Here is a 19102-nt window from a genome sequence, read left to right on the forward strand (position 1 = left end):
ATCAACAATATGAAAGTTGTCATATTAAAATGCAACTTTAAATAGCAAAAACATCAAAGGGTCTGGGAATACAAACTGATTAGGGTCTTTCACACCCTCCCCACAGGAATAAATCTGTTAGGAGGATTTAATGTCTCACTACAAAATCTGAGGAATCTGCTCCAGAGACAGTGAGTGAGGGCACAAGGCCTATAATCTTACATGGATATTGGGACCATAAAACTGTCACACTACTAATCTAAACCAATTAAGGACTCTCTCCAGTCTCTGTTTGTTTATTTAAATGTCAATTTATTATGCCATGCATCTGCTTTTCTTTCCTTTTTTCTTCCTTTGTGTGCATATATTTGTGTTTCTTCATGTCATGTTATACCATACCAAGCTTGAGGAAGGGACCTAAGGGGTCCCAAAAGCTTGCCTTGTAACATCATTTATTTTATTTTTGTTAGCCATTAAAAGGTATCATAACTACTGTACAAGATTATCTTGTTTTTCCCACTGATAGCAATCTTTTTTTCAATTGGCTAACACTGTACCAAACCACCTTTTTTCTTTTAAATAATCTCTTAACAAGTTAACAACAAGAGAGTAAAAGGCATCAGGAATTGCGGGGTCATCACAACCCTGGACCAGACCTCAATCACCGGATAATAAAACTTTCACACGCCTCATCTATGAACTAATCCAATATTTACAGCCAGAACTGTTTATCTATCTCCTATAGTAATAGCTCAACTTTAAGTCACCTGTCATGTATTGCATTATTTCTGTGTCCTATTGTGTACAAATATGTGACTCTTCAGATTTTGTTATACTATGCCTGATGCAGAGGCCGGAGTAGTCTCGAAAGCTTGCAACTTGTTACCTTTTTAATGGCTAACTGAAAACTGAGGACTCTCAAATCTAAATATTTTTCAGGAATACCCAGACACTCTGAAGAGAAATACAATGGGAACTTGGAATAATTAAGCTTCTTTGCAATTTAAGAGGAGCAAAAATTGATCAGAGTAGGTAAATGGACCAAGCAAGTTTTAGCGAGGGAGGCATAATGAATACCAGAACATTTTTTAGGTATGAATTACAAAAATTATTATGTTTCTTAATGATTGATCTGTTCGTTTTGTAATAGCTTTTGTATATTCATACTAATGCTGTTTAAATCATGACATTTATTAGAACTTTATTAAAAGTTAATTAAGAGGGGTGTGGTTTGGTATGTTACTTGGTTTTAAACAAAACTTGTATAAAAAAAAAAAAAATGGAATTATACTCACTGGCAATTCAGTTTCTAAGACTCTCCCCATTCTAAATAGGGACAGGAAACACAAGAGGTTAAATAGCCCCTCCCCACCTTCTGTTCTGTGTTTTTCTAAAGGACCAAACCAGTATGAATGCTTCAAATATTTATTAACACCAAGGAATAAAACAACAAAAGGGCAGGAAATTACCCATGCTGTCCTGCACGGTCTTAGAAACCAAAGCATCGGTGAGTGTAATTCTATTTTCTCCAATCCCCTCCAAGACAGCGACACAGGAATAATACCAAAGAATAATTTTAGGGAGGGACAATAGCTTGAATGACTTTCCTTGCAATGGCTAAATCCCTATTTGACATCAAATCTAGCCTATAATGTCTTGAAAAGGTATGGACTGAGGACCAGGTAGCAGCTCTGCAGTCTGCTCAATGGATGCACTAGCCATCTCTGCCCAGGAGACAGACGTAGCTCTGGTGTAATGAGCTTTTAGCAATTCCGGAGGAGATAAATTTTGGCTTTTGTATGCTTCGCAGATCTTTCTTAATCCAGTTTGCTAATGTATTTTTGAGATCTTCTTCCCTTTGTACAAAATGATAGCCCCAACAAAGAGATTGTGATCTTTCCTCTAGGCTTCAGTCTGTTGTAAGTAGAAAAAAAAAATAACCCTCCTGACATCCAGAGATTGGAATTCTTCTTCTCTGTTATTTGTTGGATTCTGACAAAAGGAAGGTAGGACTATCTGCTGAGACATATGAAAGTCTGTTGTGATTTTAGGCAAGAATGATGGATCCAGTTGGAAACTAGACTATCTTGCAGCATTTTTAGATAGGGTTTCCTGATAGAGAGCGCCTGAATCTCATTCACTCTTCTAGGTGTTATGGCAACTAGAAATTCTGCTTTCCATGACAAGCTCATCAATATGCATCATAGACATTGGTTCAAAAGGGAAGCATAATGAGACCCTTAAGTACGATATTCAAATCCCAAGATGGGATTCCATTTGATGATCTTGGATTTATTCGAGATGCGGCTATCAAATCTCTTTATCCATCTGTGCCCTGCCAGATTTCTATCGAAATAGGAGCTTAAGGTCGACGCTTGGACCTTGAGGATACTTGGTTTTAATTCTTTTGACAAGCCTCCTTGCAAGAATTCCAATATTTTAGCAATGTCCGGATGGAAAGGGTCTAGCAGCAGGGACCCATACCATAACCTGAAGATCTTCCAAATTTTTGCATAGATGGAATTAGTGACCTGCTTCCTGCTCTCCTGGAGGGTCTGGATCACCCTCTCAGAGAGGCTTCTAGCTCTTAGGATTGAGGCATCAGAAGCCAGGCAGCTAGACAAAGATCGGACCCAGATGCAACAGGTCGTGGCCCGGAGGAAGAACCAGCAGACTCTCTACCTTCAGGCTGTTTAGTGTCCCGAACCATCCTCTTTTGGGTCATATTGGTGCTTGACACCTTCTGCTTTGATCTTCTGCAGTGTTCTTGGCAGTAAAGGAATTGGAGGGAATGCATAGGCGAGAGTAACTCTTCAAGGGTGGCCGAATGCATGTACCCCCACTGAAGAGTCCATGGAATTCAGGGAAAAGAATAGTTTTACTTTTGCATTCTGATGGTTCGCAAACAGATCCACCTCTGGATGAGCCCTTTTTTTTTTTTTTTTTTTTGGGGGGGGGGGGGGGGGAGTCTAAATACAGATATATTCCACATGCTTAATTCTCCTTCTTTTAACCACTGGTTTGATATGGAAACGTCTGCTTCTGAGTCAGAACTATCCATACAGTTGTACTTTTTTTGCTCATGACGCACCCATAGAACCAGATTGAGAGAAGGAGGCTAGGTAAGATTGTATCTCCTGCAGTACCATTTCCCTTAAGTCTTCCATAAGGGAAGGCCATTCCTCTTTTATATTCTTCTACGTACACTCGTGGCATAAAGGTTCTTTATGGGCAGAAGTAAGCTTTTTACTACAGATGGCCCATTTGCGGAATGTAGTTTTCTCCCTCACTCTTGGTGCAGGATCCTTGTCTCCCTAAAATATAAGAGGGGAGACAAGCTAAACATGGATCTTGCCTAAAGAGTGGAAATTACCCATGCCAGCAATACTTATTGGGTGTGGGTTTGCATTGGGCTCTGCAGATGCAGATCTTAGGGAACTCACACCTTCCTTAGTAAATGATTTTGTGTCTTCCCATCAGGGTCTTCTTATAGGGCAGGGATCGTGATTGAGCGCGCTATCATCTAATAAGATCAAACATTCCTCCTTCTTGGGGAAAAATAAAATGGCCCCAGGATCCTTTCTTCAGCAGTAATTTTCAAATTTCCCACCAGCAATGCCATGCGCTCCACACTAGTATGCACCCAGCAAGTGACGTCACAGGCGCAAGGGATCCAGGGAACTTTCAGAGCTTCCTGCATGAGCGTCACAAACTTGGAGGACAGGAGGAAGACAACTGCTGGGGAGCTACGGGAGGACCCCAACCCTCGACACCACTCAGCATTACCCTCGGGACGTAGGAGAGTGAAGTACAGCTCCCGAAGGTGCGGGATCTGCAAGAGAAAGAAGGCAAAGCAATCAACCTCTGCAGCCCAGTTTCCCAGGTAACTTTCAGAAGTGTCTTCTCGCCTGCCACAAGATAACCTCTTCATCCCTTAGGGACAGGATAAACACTGAGGATAGAAGGTGGGGAGGGGCTATTTACTTTCCTGTAAGAATGGGGAGGCAACCTCCTGTGATGCTGTCATGGAGGGGATTGGAGAAAATGCCATTAACCTGAAGATATAGAGTTAACCTGCAGATTAATAGTGTTCTGACACCGTGAAGCCTTCGCACTGAGAGCCCCGCTGCTGGGAGAAAATCTATTTTATTCCTCCTAGCAGTCTCAGCCTTCAGTCATTGGAGTGCAGCCGGCCCAGCTTCAGTCACCGCTCAGTACAAAGTGAGAAGCGGCTTTAACTGGCACTGACTGACAAACTCTGTAGCAGCCACACTTTATTCCCACCACTCAAAGTACGAGACTTCAACTTTCAATTGCTGGTCTGATATACTGCCCTTTGCTGGCTCTTTAACCTCTTCACAACTTTTAACATATAGGTACGTCAAAGGTCGCGTCCATTATTATAGTGCGGGAAAACTGGGCTGCCGCCTCTGGCCCGAGACTCCAGGAGGGCCCATAGCAAGATTGCCCTCTCCCTAATCACTATCAATAGTGGCGCACATCTCTGCACAGGGCGTTTTCCTGGTGTTCCATGGCCGTCAAAACAGGACAGCAGGGGAGCTCCCTTCGCCTATTTTTGTGATGTGCCTTAGCTGGCAACGGCATCTGGGTGATGACAGCCAGCGCATACATACTGGCGGCGCCTGTGCGATGACGCTATCGCACAGACGCAAGCATGTACTCGCTGGCTATCAGAAGTGGAGCTGCAGGGGATGGCATGGAGAGGCAAGTAGGAACTTTGGTTTTTCCCAGATTGGCTTTAGTTTCTGAGATATTTAATAGTTGCCGTATATACTAGAGTTTAAACCGACCCGAGTAAACTGGGAAAACTTAGTGACTCGGGTAAAAGCCTAGGGTGGGAAATGCAGCAGCTACCGGTAAATTTTCTCGTCCTGGGTACGCATGGCCCCCCCTCACTCCCCTGTCCTGGTACGCATGGCCCCCCTCACTCCCCTGTCCTGGTACGCATGCCCCCCCCCCCCCGCCCATAAGTGCACACATAAAAAAAAAAAATAAAAACTTCTACTCACCTTCCTTCCTCCCCTCTGCTCCGGCTCTGTGTCCTGTCTGCCAGTAGCTCAAGCCAGCATATAAGCAGTGCATGATGTCATAGTCATGCACCCCTCAGATGCTGAAGTGAGCTGCTGGCATATAAACTCCGCTCCACGCCAGGACTATGTGCGTGCAGAGGAGCAAATATGCATTTTCTTTAGTAGTGGGCACTGTCAGCTGGAGCCGCGGCTCAGCGCTCCTCTGTGCACGCTACTTAAGAGAATGAATATTCATTTCCCTTTAGCAGCGGGCACATGTGGTACATGCAGCAGCGGTTACTGCGTGTGCCCCGCTCCTCCGCCGCCGCAACCACACCAACCACCACAATGTACATACCAGAGTTTAAGCCGAGTGGGGCTTTTTCAGAACAAAAAATGTGCTGAAAAAGTTGGCTTATACTAGAGTATATACTGTAATTCATTACTGTAGAATTCTGCCTCCAAAAAGTCGCTTTTATAGCATTGTAAGCCTACAAAATGAAATACAAAATAATTAAATGGGATATTTCATTACTTAAGACACTGTTAAAGAGTCAAAAAACAGTTATTGCGTTTGTTATCACACACAAGTTGCGTTGGGGGAATGTATTTTCATGGATGAATTATCTGAAAAACTAGAACCAATTCTGCAAAAGTAATGGGATTTTTGAATTCAGCACCCGCAAAATACCTTAAGTCCATTCAAAATACCTTGGCACCTTAAGAGACCTGTATAATAAATAAAGGGTGGGGGTGGGAGAGAGATAGGACATGATGACATAATGAATTGGGGAGGAAGGGGGGAGGGATACAAATATAATGAATCAAGGGAGCGAGGGGGGGGGGGATTTGAGGATCCAGGAGTGTGACTGGTAATAAATTGGAGGAAGGAGTACAGGGGCTAATTAATTTCTATATTTATTGGGTGGAGAAAGTGGCTATTTATAGTTAGTGGGGGCTCAGGGGTGGGTTACCAATTTGCATTTGTAATGGTGGGATGCATAATAGCTAATTATATATTAATGGTGGGTGCACGTCTGTATTCATCGACACAGTGCAGGGGGATTTCTTATCCAGGAAACATGTGTACTGGATGTAAATATTTATTCTCTATAGGGTTATGTTTATACGGAGCGAAAGACAGCACTAAATGACCACCAATCAGTAAACCATTACTAATTGGCAATTGTTTATTGTTTAAGCAGGCTATTAAAAGGGCTCTAAAACTAAATTTTATTTAATATCATAATCTAATCTTTTTTTCTAACACACCTTTTAATTAGAGTCCCCATCCTTCCCTCACTACACTAACTGCTTTATTTTTTTCCTACTACTTCCTTTTAGATGACTTAATTTAAGAATCCCAGTGCATGCTAAGATACTCCAATGAAGTGTCAGTGACCTCTTCCCCCTCTCTGAAACGAAGCTTCCTCAGTCCCTGTGCTACTGAGCATGTGTCTATTGTCAATTCTGATGCATGCTCGGTACATTCCAGTCACTGTGCACTATTCTAATCAGTGCACAACGTCAATGTGCCCTCTCGCCGGCTCTGATCAGAAGTGACATCACTTGCAGGGGGTAGAGATGGCCTCTGCTCGATCGTGCTCACCTTAAAATATGCACTCTGCTGCCAGCTCGTCACTTCTGATCAGAGCCAGCGATATAGCGCACATTGTCACAGTGCACTGAGAAAAAACAGTGCACTAACAGGAGTCTACGCCGGACTTGACAAGTGGCGCATGCTCAGTACAGCAGGGACTAGTTCAGTACAGCAGGGACTAGCTCAGCTCCTGAAACTGAGGTCACTTATGATGCTTCTTTGGAGAGAGGGGGAGGGGGAAAGGCTGCGGCAGTGACCACAGCCTCTGCCCCCTGATGATGCTTCGATTCAGTATCCCAACATGCAATGGATTTTTCAAACAAAGCGTCAAAGAGGAAGTAGTAGAAAAAAAAAAGAAAGAAGTTAGAGTAGTTAGGGAAGCATAGGGGAATTTTGAATTAATGCACATCAGAAAAAAAATGAGATTATGACAGAGTTTAGGATGAAGATATATCTTAGTTTCGGACCACTACTATAAAACAATGCACACTGAGCATTCCTTTTTCTTATGTATACTGCTGTCCCGTATTATATAGCGCAGTCCATCATTATATAGCGCCTCTTATTGCATAGTGTCTTCTAAGTATAGTACCATGTTATTTATAGAGCTGTACATAAGGAGAAGAAAAAAAAATTGCCTGGCGTGCAGAGTACACCACTGTCTGTTGTCTTACATCTGCCCAAGTGTGTTAATCATATGACCCACCACATTATTTCTCAAAAGGGGATCATGCAAAATGTCACTGAAAGAAGTTGTCCACTACTATTTAAAATGCCCTCAATGTATTTAATCTGTGCAGATACATTTTTTTGTAAATACCTTTCGTTGTCTTTATTGCCTGGGAGCGGCGCTATCACTGGCCGCTCACAGGCATCACGTGACCCTCGGCTGTAGCCGGCTCTGGCATCCGCTGATGTCACGTCAAGTTCTGGCTACAGCCAGCCATGACTCAGTGACGCGCTCCCCACTGATTGATGGGCTGTGGGCTAGATATCCCCGCGCATCACGGCCCAGCATCCACCGCGCGGTTTCCCAATGAATGGAGGAGAGGGAAAGCGCACGGTGGATGCTGGGCTGTGATGCGCGGGGATATCTAGCCCACAGCCCATCTATCAGCGGGGAGAGCGTCACTGGGTCACTCCCGATTGATGTGATCAGTCAGCGATAGCGCCGCTCCCAGGCAATAAAGACAATTAAAGGTATTTACAAAAAACTCCTCTTACCTCTTTGAAAATAAAATGTTTAGGGCTAAAAAAAACACCAACATTTTTTGTGGGAAAAATGTGATCTTTTTAAATTTTACAGCTCAATGTTATACACTTCTGTGAAGCACCTGGGGTTTCAAGGTGCTCAACGCACATCTAGATAAGTTCCCTGAGCGGTCTAGTTTCCAAAATGGTGTCACTTGTGGGGGGTTTCCACTGTTTAGGCACATCAGGGGCCTCCAAAATGCTAAGTATCGTCCGCTAAATTATTCAACAAATTTTACATTCAAAAAGTCAATTGGCGCTCCTTACCTTCCAAAACCTGCTTGCGCCCAAACAGTGGTTTTCCCCTACATATGGGGTATCGGCGTACTCAGGAGAAATTGCACAAGAAATTTTTTTCCTGTTACCCTTGTGAAAGTAAAAAAAATTGGATCAAAAGTAAAAGTCGTCTGAAAAAAGCTAAATGGTCAGTTTTCTTCACACATTCCAAAAATTCCTGTGAATTTAATGTGATTTTGAGCACCTTGAGGGGTGCAGTTTGTCACTTTGGGGTATTTTAAAGGCCCCTCAATGTCACTTCAAAATGGTTTTATAAATTTTGTTGGAAAAATGAGAAATCGCTGGTCAACTTTTAACCCTTATAGCTCCCTATTAAAAACAAATTTTGGTTCCAAATTTGTGCTGATGTAAAGTAGACATGTGGGAAATGTTATTTATTAACTATTTTGTGTGACATCTCTGTGATTTAAGGGCATGAAAATTGTAAGTTTGAAAGTTGTGAAATATTCAAATTTTTTGCCAAATTTCCAATTTTTTTTTACAAATAAACGCCAGCCATATCAAACAAACGTTACCACTATCATGAAGTACAGTAAGTCATGAAAAAACAAACTCAGAATCAGGGGGATCCGTTCAAGTGTTCCAAAGTTAATACCTCATGAAGTGACACTGGTCAGAATTGTAAAATTTGGATGGTCATGAAGGTGCAAACAGGCTTGGGCTGGTGAAGGGGTTAATAAGTATGCATTCACTGTGCATTGCGAGAAATAATGTCTCCATGAAAACAACAATCTAATTTGCACTGGTCAGAATGGGTAAAAATTGGCCTGGTCATTAACGTGCAAACAGTCTTCAGGGCTAAAGGGTCTTTTTTCAGTGCTGACAGACTGTTCAAACCAAGTACAGGCGCTCAGTGGATCATGGCACAGTCAAATATTTGAACAAACTTTTCCACCTCTTTGTTTCTCATCTATGTCCACCCTTCTCGGCTTTATGAAGCCAGAGCTGTCAAAGAAGAGGAGGGGTGTAAATTAAGGAAAAACAAGCAGGTGGAAAGGTGTATATGAATGACTGTCTCTGCCATTGAGCACTGAGCGCATGTACTTTGTTGAACATTGTTTGTTCTGTGCAAAAACTCTTCAAAGAAGGATCTCCCTCGCTCAAGTAACCATCTAGATGCCACTGTTATACACAGCAGCATCAAAAAGGTTAAATGGCAGCGATCAGTGATAGCAACAATCACATCAGTTGGAGCAGGGTGTTCATACGATACAGTGGAAAACCACCTCTGATACAGCTGGCTCCGTTTGTGAACAAGTTTTGTCATCGCGCCATACAAGTATGGTGGTTTGCGGCAACGCATTGCCTGCTGCCTTGTACAATGTATGGCGGATATAGGGCAAGGATTCAAGGGGTTGTCCAGGCAAAAGGTGCTTGGTACATGGGGGTTGGATTTTTTTAATAAAATCAAATTCAACTGCTCTCACCTTCCTGGATCCAGTGCTTGCCAAACAGTGGTTGATGAAAGGAACTGGAAAATATGACTGAACATTTCAACCAATTCAAGAACCACTGCAGCTTGTGAGAGTTGCAGTGGTCAGATGACTTGAGTTGATCACCAGCAGAAAAACATCCAATGACGCACAGTTCAAGTCACTTGATTGCTGCAGCCTATCACAAGCTGCAGGTTTCCTGATGATGTGATTGCTTTTGGTGTTGGTGCAGACCCAGGAGTGGTCTGTGCTGTAGTTAACAAGGCAACAATTATTTATTTAGTTATTTTTACATAATCAAATTCCCCGGTAAGCATCTTTTGCCAACAACTCCTTTAAAGGGGTTATCCAGGACCATTTTAATTTTTCTATTGGGCCCAAGAACTTACAGGCAGGTAGTTGCCAACTACCTGCCTGTTGTGCCCTGCGCTGATCTCTGACAGCTCAGAGAGGTCATGGGCTGCTCCTGCGGCTTACAATGACGTCACGTAAACAGAGCCGCTGCTTCTCTTCTGCTCTGTTGAGAGGGTACGACTGCCGATGTCATGCTGATACAGCCGAGAGTTGGCTGTCAAACTGTGGGGAGTTGTCTGTCATTCAGCCCGATGTCAGTAGTCACTCCCCGCTGACAGAGAAGCCTAAAACAGCTGCTCTGTTGATATGAAGCAGCAGAATCGCCAGCAGGAGTGGTCTGATCGCTCTAAGATAATGCCAGACAGGTAGTTAATAACTAGTAACTACCTGCCTGTGAGTTCTTAGTTTCATCAGAAAAAAAATAAAAAAATAGTCCCTGATAACCCCTTTAATAATAGCCTATTTTGCTCTGCATAGTGTCATAGAAAATATTAAAAATCTCTGAAGTCCCTCTCAGCAAACCTCTCGTCCCACCTCCCCAATCCCATTTGCAGTAAGGATGGAAAATAGCTATGTAAAAAAATCTGCTTCTATGTAAAATGGCAGTGTACACAAGAAGCGATAAACTTAATTATCCAGGTTAATTACCATGCAAAAGTGCCCCTGGTCGCACAAAAACTAGGAAGATGTCTATTGTGGATAGACCCATATCCTTGACAAGTAATAGAGACGTGTGACGAATCAACACCGTTTAACATATGGGTTAGGGACTGAATAAAAATGTATATTTAATTAGAGATAAAGAGTACAACACCTGAAAGAGATAGGACACATCTTGTTAAGCATCAAAGGAAATCTATCACACTCATGGACATTCACATTTGCACATTCCCTTCATCCCTAGATGTCTGCCAGACACTGAGGCACCAAAGGAAAATACAGAATAGGGAATTTCAATAATTCCGATTGTGATGGGTTACATATTTTTAGTGGCAAAGTTAATTGGAGAACAGTAGTCCTGCCGGTGAGCTGTTGTAACTCAACACTGAAAATATAACTGACAGCAGCCATGTCATGTTTGATCTCTAAGGAAAGATAAAATCACAATAAAAAAATATTGCGGCACTCTCCAACTTCTGAGATCATCCAGCGAAAAGTTAGCGCAGAAATTGTGGATTTAATAAAACCATGAAGGGCGGAGACCAGCCCATAAGCCAGCCCATTGGGGGGGGTCATCACAGGGTGACTATATGGGCAGGGCCCAATTTGGGATAAAAGATCAAGCTGAATGATGATCTGGGTTCGTGCGGAGATACATTTTTTTCATGTAAGCAGGGGCCACATTCATGGAACGGCCAAATCGGGAGTGCTCTCCTCCGGCTAAAATAGTCTCTGCGATCGGTATAGCAAGTTCTTCTGTTAATCCCTTTTATTTTCTGTAACTGTATATGCTGTATTGTTTTGTCCCATTTGTAAAATCTTTTGTATATTTTTTTCATAAACACTGCCTCCCTTTGGATTAAATATAAAAGATGGATTTTGGTAAGAACTTACCTGTAAAATCCTTTTCAGCGAAGGAAGGAAGGGAGACAGACATTACTAGTGGTTGGCGGAGCCCACACAGGATAGAACACCTCCGATTACAAAAAAGTGTTGACCGGCCCCTCCAGCTTGGGCTCCTCCTACTCCAGCTCCCCAGTCCGTACACAAGCTAAGGAAGAGCAATTAACACCAGCGGAGCAACACAACCCCTTCTGAAAAACTTAGAAAAAAGCAAGAAGACAAGTTATGCATATAACAGAAAAAAAAACACACAGTCCCAGGTACTACTCACTGGACCTGACCACTGCGATGAGCTGGCAATGGTGGAACAGAGCCTTAGCGCGCCGACCCCAGCCCAGATAACCGCCATCAGAGAAGGGTCACGCCGCATCTGAAAACACAACAACACACTTCTGCCATGGGAGGGAGCTGTGTCTCCCTTCCTTCCTTCGCTGAAAAGGATTTTACAGGTAAGTTCTTACCAAAATCCGTCTTTCAGCAGCAGAATGGAAGGAAGGGAGACACAGACATTACTAGTGGGACGTCCCAAAGCAGTCCAGAAATTAAGGGTGGGAAAAAATAACAAAGGCAGATTCCCAACAACTTAGATAAATGCGCAACCAGCGCTAAAACACAAGTTAAAGAGATAACCTAAACTACAGCCGCCTGCAGGACCCTACGTCCTAAGGCCGCATCAGCGGAAGCACTGACGTCCACTTTATAAAACTTTGTAAAAGTGTGGACGGAGCGCCAGGTAGCCACCCGGCAGTTGAGCTGCCGAGGCCCCTTGATGAAAAGCCCACGATGAACCCACATCTCTCGTGGAGTGAGCTCGAATCTTAATTCGGCAAGGCTCGCCCTTAAGTCGGTAAGCCTCTAAAATGGCCGACCGAATCCATCGAGCTATAGTGTCCTTGGAAGCTCGTTGACCACGACGACGACCTGCTGGAATCACAAAAAGTGAGTCCGACTTCCGAAAACCTTGAGTAATAGACAAATAGAACTTTAACGCCCGCACTAAATCCAATGTGTGCAAGGCCCGTTCCTTCGCAAGAAAGAGCCGCCAACTCAGAAACCCTTCTCAAAGAGGTGACCGCCACCAGGAAGGCAACCTTCCAGGAAAGCAATGAAAGGCTAACAGAGTCCATAGGCTCAAAAGGCCCATGTTGAGGAGCCTCCAAGACAAGATTGAGCTGCCAAGGAGTCACAAGTGCCTTCCGCGGCGTAAACTGACGGGTTACCCCGCGAAAAAAGGAACGTACGTCCCTACGCAAGGCGATAGCCTTCCGAAACAGCAAGGATAGAGCGGAAACCTGACCCTTCAGGGTGCTAACTGCCAAACCCTTGTCCAGCCCATACTGCAAAAAGGCCAACAAATTGGGAATGGAAAAAATTCTGGGGTTCCTTGAAGAACCCGAACACCACGAGAAGAAGGCTTCCCAAGTCTTGTGATAAATCCTAGTGGTAGCAGGACCTCTGGCCGCTCGCAGAGTGGCAATGACTTCGGCTGAAAATCCTTGACGGGTCAAGATTTCGGTCTCAAGAGCCATGCCGTCAAACGCAGAGACTTCAGGTCCGGATGACGAATGGGCTCTTGGGTTAACAGGTCCGGGCGAAGTGGAAGTGGAAGCGGAAGCGCTGCCAGAAGCGACACCAGCGTTGAGAACCACGTCCTCCTTGGCCAATCTGGGGCCACCAACATAGCCGAGACTCTCTCCAGTTTGATCCGACGTAACACCAGAGGAAGTAAGGATATCGGCGGAAACTCATAGATCAGCTCGAATTGGTCCCACGGAGCCACTAGAGCATCCACCGCCACAGCCTCCGGGTCCTTGTACCTGGACATTAACGTCGGTAACCTGGCGTTGAACCTGGATGCCATCAAATCCACTTGGGGAGTTCCCCAACGGGAGCACAGCAATGCAAAAACTTCCAGATGAAGACTCCATTCTCCGGGATCCACCTTCTCGCGACTGAGGAAGTCCGGAGTGATATTCTGAACTCCTGGGATGTGAATCGCGGAGATGGCTGGAACCCTGGCCTCGGCCCATACCATGATCCGAGAGACCTCCATCATGAGCCTGGAGCTCCTCGTCCCACCTTGATGGTTGATATACGCGGCCGTCGTCGCGTTGTCTGTCTGCACTCGGACTGGCAGACCGCTTACAGGGACCGTCCAGTGTTGGAGGCAAAGGAAAATCGCCCTCAACTCCAGGATGTTGATCGGCAGGACAGACTCTTCTGACGACCATACTCCCTGAACCCAGAGATCGTTCCAGACCCCCCACCAGCCCGCCAGACTGGCATCGGTGGTTATGACCGACCACCGCGGAAGGAGGAAGGACTTCCCCTGGGATAACGCTTCTGGATGTAACCACCATCCTAGAGACTCTCGCACCCTGTGTGAGATGATGACACTGCGATCCAGCAAAGCCTGCGATCGATCCCAACGGGTCAGAATGAGCATTTGGAGACCCCTGGAATGAAATTGAGCAAATGGGACCGCTTCCATTGACGCCACCATCAAACCCAGAAGGCGCATACACCTTCGAAGGGACATTGCTGTCGAAGACTTCATAACCCGTACATGTTGACGAAGACTTGCTTGCTTGTCCGGAGGCAAGGACACCACTGCCCGTACCGTGTCGAAGTGCATCCCCAAAAACAGGATTGACTGCGACGGTTCCAGAGATGACTTCTTCCAATTGACTAGTCATCCGAAGTCCTCCAGGAGCTGAAGGGATAGATTGCGAGCCCTCACCGCCTCCTCCTCTGTGGACGCCACAATCAAAAGGTCGTCCAGGTAGGGAAGAATTGTAACCCCCTGCCTTCGAAGGATCGCCATGAGAGGTGCCAGAATTTTTGTAAAAACTCTGGGTGCTGAGGCCAACCCGAATGGCAGGGCCACAAACTGGTAATGGTCCTGACCTATGGCAAAACGTAGGAAGCGCTGGTGGGCCCTTCCGATGGGAATATGCAAACAAGCGTCGCGAATGCCGATTGACACTAAAAAATTGTTCTGCAGCAGAGCCGCCACAACCGAGCGAAGCGACTCCATGCGGAATTTCCGGGTCCGGACATGCAGATTCAATTTTTTGAGATCCAGAATGGGGCGAAATTTGTCCTCCTTTTTGGGGATCACAAAGAGGTTGGAGTAAAACCCCCTTCCCCAGTCCTCCGGCGGAACCGGCACCACCACACCATTCTGCAGAAGGGAATCGACCTCCCGCCGTAGAGCGGCAGCTAGCTCGGGCTCTGACGGAATGCGAGATTGGCAAAATCTGTCCGGGGGTCGAGAAAGAAACTCTATGAAATAGCCTGCCGACACAACCCGCGTCACCCAGGCGTCTGAAACGTGGGACGCCCAAGTCGACTCGAATTGGAGCAGGCGACCCCCCACTCGAGGACCCTCGAGTGAGACCCTGGCGTCAGTCCGCCTTAGCGGGCTTTTTGTCAGCTTCCCGTTTGTCTTGACGGAAGTTCTGTTTCCAGGGAGTGCGAAATTTCTGAGAGGTCTTTTTTCCTGAAAACGAGGGACGACCCGATCCCCAAGAGGGCTGACCGAACCGTCCCCTGGGCCGAAAGGGCCGTCGACTACTAACGGCACTAGACTTGCCAGACGCAGAAGCCACAGCTCTTCGCTGCGGTAAGGTCGTTTCTTTTGCCTTGGCCTTAGCAATCAGTTCCGTGAGGTCAGACCCAAACAGCTGACCACCCTTGTAAGCTAAACACAGCAAACCTTGCTTGGAAACCGCATCTCCGGTCCACTGCTTAAGCCACAGTGCTCTTCTGACTGACAGCCGAGGATTGCGCCCTGGACAGCAGTGACGTAGTATCCAGAACTGCATCTCTGCCATATCGCGCTGCCTCTTCCAACAACCTGAAAAGCCCTTCTACCTCGGATAGCGGGGATCCATCTTGCCACGCCGTCCGTAGGCGGTCCAACCACCTCAGGGAAGCTTCACCAGCACACATGGCTCCTAACGCCGCTCTGAATCCATGACCCGCGGCCTCGTAGATGGATTTAGCCGCCATCTCCGTTTTTCTATCCAGCGGATCCTGCAGACTTGCCTTCCCTTTAACAGGAAGTAATGAAGATTTGCTAAGCTGGGATAAAGGGACATCCACTTCAGGAGAAGGAATCCAATTAGCAATCGACTCCGTAGAACACGGATACAGTGCCTCAAAAAACAGTGTCCCCTGAAAACGTTTATCCGGACACAGGCGTTCCTTCTCCACCGCCCCTTCAAGTTCATCCAGAGATGGTAACGTTGACCGCGACCTATGCGACTCCTGAAACAGCCGGGCCGACTTACCAGGGCGTCTAGTTACCTCCTCCGGTAACTGTAACGCCTCCCTCATAGCTCCAATAAAAGCATCCACACAGCCCAAAAGAGAGGCAGAGCGCCCCTGCCGATCCTCTTTATCCGAATCGGACATCTCCCCAGCAGAGCTTGAAGGGGAACCCTCCATATCAGAGATCTCCGAGTCGCTGCGGGGGGAGGACAGTACCGGCCTGTGGCGCTTCCTGCCATGAGAAGACAGTTGGGATCTAGCTGACACCCAATGACCTAGAAGGTCAGACAGGCTATCAATAGAACGAGTGAGAGCCTCCATTTTAACATCACTGAGTCCCCCGACCTGCGCTGCACTTGACGCCGTCGAGGACTCCTGCGAGTCAGATACGCGAGACTGATCCTGTAGCGGACCTGGGAGACGGTCCGCGCCTCCTGGACCCTGATCTGACATGCCCTCACACAGTATATAGCAGGCTTAAACCTGTCAGTAACTAGGACAGTGTGGCTTCTAAAAGGAAAGAAACGAGAGCTGAAGGGTTAAAGCTCTTAAAGAGAGAGCTACCCCAGCTATCCCCCAATTAAGTGTTAACCGCCTACCAGGGGGTTAATGCAGCAGACTCCCCACAACCTCTGCTAAATGAAAGAAGTGTGCGAGTCCCAGACAAAAAAACTCTATATGAGGTAGTAGCTGCAGGGCAGCACAGTCTGCCACCTAATTGTGCCGCAGAAAGGTGCCCTGCGCTGTGGGGGTGAGAAGGTTAAGCTTCTGCCCTGACAGGCAGAAGCGACTCACCCAGCTGCCCGCGGTGCAGTGTTCCTTCGGTTCTGACGGGAGGAGAGGAGAGTGAGGAGCCGGAGGAGGCCGTCCGCAATGGCCGCCGCGCAGTGAGAGAGAGAAGCCGGAAGGGGAGGGACAGGAGAAAGCGCGCGCTCAGAGCGCTACCTGCCGCGAAAAGACCGGGAAGAAGCGAAGCCACGCCCTCCCGCCGGCATTCAAAAAAGCGCGCGACTCCTCCGCTCTCCGCTCCTGCCCCGCTTCACATGTCCTGCAGGGATCCACCTGCGGACAAAAAACACACAGTCACCAACAGTACACATGTAACAGCGGCCGCCGCAGCAGCCGCTGAAGCACTCAAACACATTTACCAATGCTGAGTACTCACCCAGCTGAGCGCCACAGGGACCCCAATGGGATTTGTGGCGCTGTGGCCCTTAGCTTTCCCCCAGGGCGGAGCGCGCAGGGACCCCAATGGCGCGGTTTGCGTCTCCACCGGGAAGCGTCCCTCATCCCCCGGGGCCGGCAGGGTTCTGCAGGGACCACCATAAAGGGTATGCAGATTCGCCAGGGGAGGGGTGGGGGTCCAGCAGCGCTGAGACCCCTGAGACCTCTAGACCACGGGGGGTCCAAGTCTCCGTCCGATAAAAATAAAAAATTTTCTGAGGAGCTGCTCCCGCAGCGACTATCCTCTGTGACCTCAAATTTTAGACTGGGGAGCTGGAGTAGGAGGAGCCCAAGCTGGAGGAGCCGGTCAACACTTTTTTGTAATCTGAGGTGTTCTATCCTTTGTGGGCTCCGCCTACCCACTAGTAATGTCTGTGTCTCCCTTCCTTCCATTCTGCTGCTGAAATGTAATAGTTCTGTTTCTTTTGCTTTGTAATCGTGCCTCCGCCGAAGCCACATACACTACCAGAAAGCAGGCGTCCAATCAGCCTGTATTGTATTTTAATAGTTAAAAAGAAACTGATTGGTGGTGGCAACTAATAATCTTCCCTAGGTTATCGTGAAGTTAGCAGTGATCGTACGAGGATATATCGATATATTCCATGTGTTGGAATTTGGAGGTGTGTATGCCATACGCTCCGTTAGCCTCCAATAACTAATAAGTGAGAACAGCCTGGGGTCCCCTCGGTTGATTGTCAGCCAATCGTGTAATTGTCCGGAAGATAGGGGGCAGCAGAGAGCTGTTGGATCAAGATATTACTATGGGTGGTTCTGTGATTAATCGGGATCATGTGAATCCCTGACAAATTGGTGGCAGCGGTGGTATTCTGCATGATCTCGCCAATGTTGCTATGACGTATAGGCAAACAATAGTTGCAATACTTCTTTGAACATTACCCTATCTTAAAACTAACTCACATATCCTGCACATTGCTCAAACAACACACATGCAGGAGTTAGGTACTTCTGCCTGCTGAGCAACACTAGAGAGTTTGGAGTAACCCAGGACTCAGACCGCCATCAATTCACAGAATATGCAAAGAAGGATAAAGAAAAAAGATAGGCGCTCTGTAAAATGGAAGGGTTTCAAACTCTGCATAAATTAATAGTACAGGTAATTATAAGAAACTTTGTAGGACATCTCAGTGAGAGCAGCTTCCTTCCCCATTTGCTTGTCACTTCTAACCTCCATTCCCCATTATGGGGAGGTGAAATGGAGGAGCGAGGAAACAGGCAGAGGAAGGTTTGCAAAGATTGAGGGGAGCTTTCTAGCAAGTCATTTACCTCCACCCCCTCCACCTTTGAAGCTTGATGCATCACAGTAGTTAGTGCCCTACCATCTGCTCAAAGCAGATTCTACATTAGAGTTAGATGTTGCACAGAGTAAAACTGGTGATAATGCAGTATACAAGTAGTGTAATGGCTATATAGACAAATTACTTTATTTGTTAAATTATTAAAATTTAACTTTTATACCTACTAAAAGATGTCTCCTTTTGGAGCCTTTGTAAACATAAAAAATACGATCTCCAAGGTATATGATGCATGTCTTGAGAATGCTCACCTTTTTGCCAAGGTAATGTTTAATGACCTCCTGGACCAAGACATCAGCCAAGGTTTTAAAGTCAATAAGGAATTTTTTATTCTTCTCCTCTTCTTTTTTCTCTTCGATTAAGAGCTGAAATAGGGCTTCTTCCTGCCGACATGCTCGAGCAATACATGCAGCCTTCTCAGACACACGTAACAACTCTTGAAGGATTTCAGACATTTTTAGGCTATTCTTTACACTGCCAAATCAAGAAACACACAGTTTATCTTTACAAGTTGCACACCACAAACCAGTTCCGAAAGTGATCCACCCACAAGTCTAGCATGTACTTCGAGAGCGTAGAACCATGAGAGCCTGTAGTACAAAAGAAGGAGGCCAGCACTGCAGCAATTTCTTGAAAAACTGTTAGGGTATGTTCACATGACATTTCTTTCAGACGTTTGAGTGGATACAGTCTGAAAACCCCCTGAAAAAGTACTCAGAAACTGCTTGAAAGACTCTTCCTATTCATTTCTATTGTAAAATGACTGGCTGGTCATATATTCAA

At 46.1% G+C, this 19102-nt stretch overlaps 1 protein-coding gene across 5 annotated transcripts in view; it reads right to left on the reverse strand.

Moving 5' to 3' along the window:
- The window catches only part of INPP1 (inositol polyphosphate-1-phosphatase), a 109975-nt gene that overhangs the window by 60422 nt on the left and 30451 nt on the right, over positions 1-19102 (reverse strand). For 4 of the 5 annotated variants that reach the window (XM_073647941.1, XM_073647938.1, XM_073647940.1 and 1 more), the window contains exon 2: positions 18571-18793. The exons of the other annotated variant lie outside the window; for it this stretch is intronic. In XM_073647941.1, the coding sequence (XP_073504042.1) occupies positions 18571-18774 (204 nt within the window). In that variant the 5' untranslated portion in view covers positions 18775-18793. The remainder of the gene's footprint in view (positions 1-18570; positions 18794-19102) is intronic. 5 annotated transcript variants of the gene reach the window in all.

The sequence above is a fragment of the Phyllobates terribilis genome, unplaced genomic scaffold (assembly GCF_046119375.1).
Source record: "Phyllobates terribilis strain yellow unplaced genomic scaffold, ASM4611937v1 Scaffold_9__5_contigs__length_417890890, whole genome shotgun sequence".
Classification (NCBI taxonomy): domain Eukaryota; kingdom Metazoa; phylum Chordata; class Amphibia; order Anura; family Dendrobatidae; genus Phyllobates; species Phyllobates terribilis.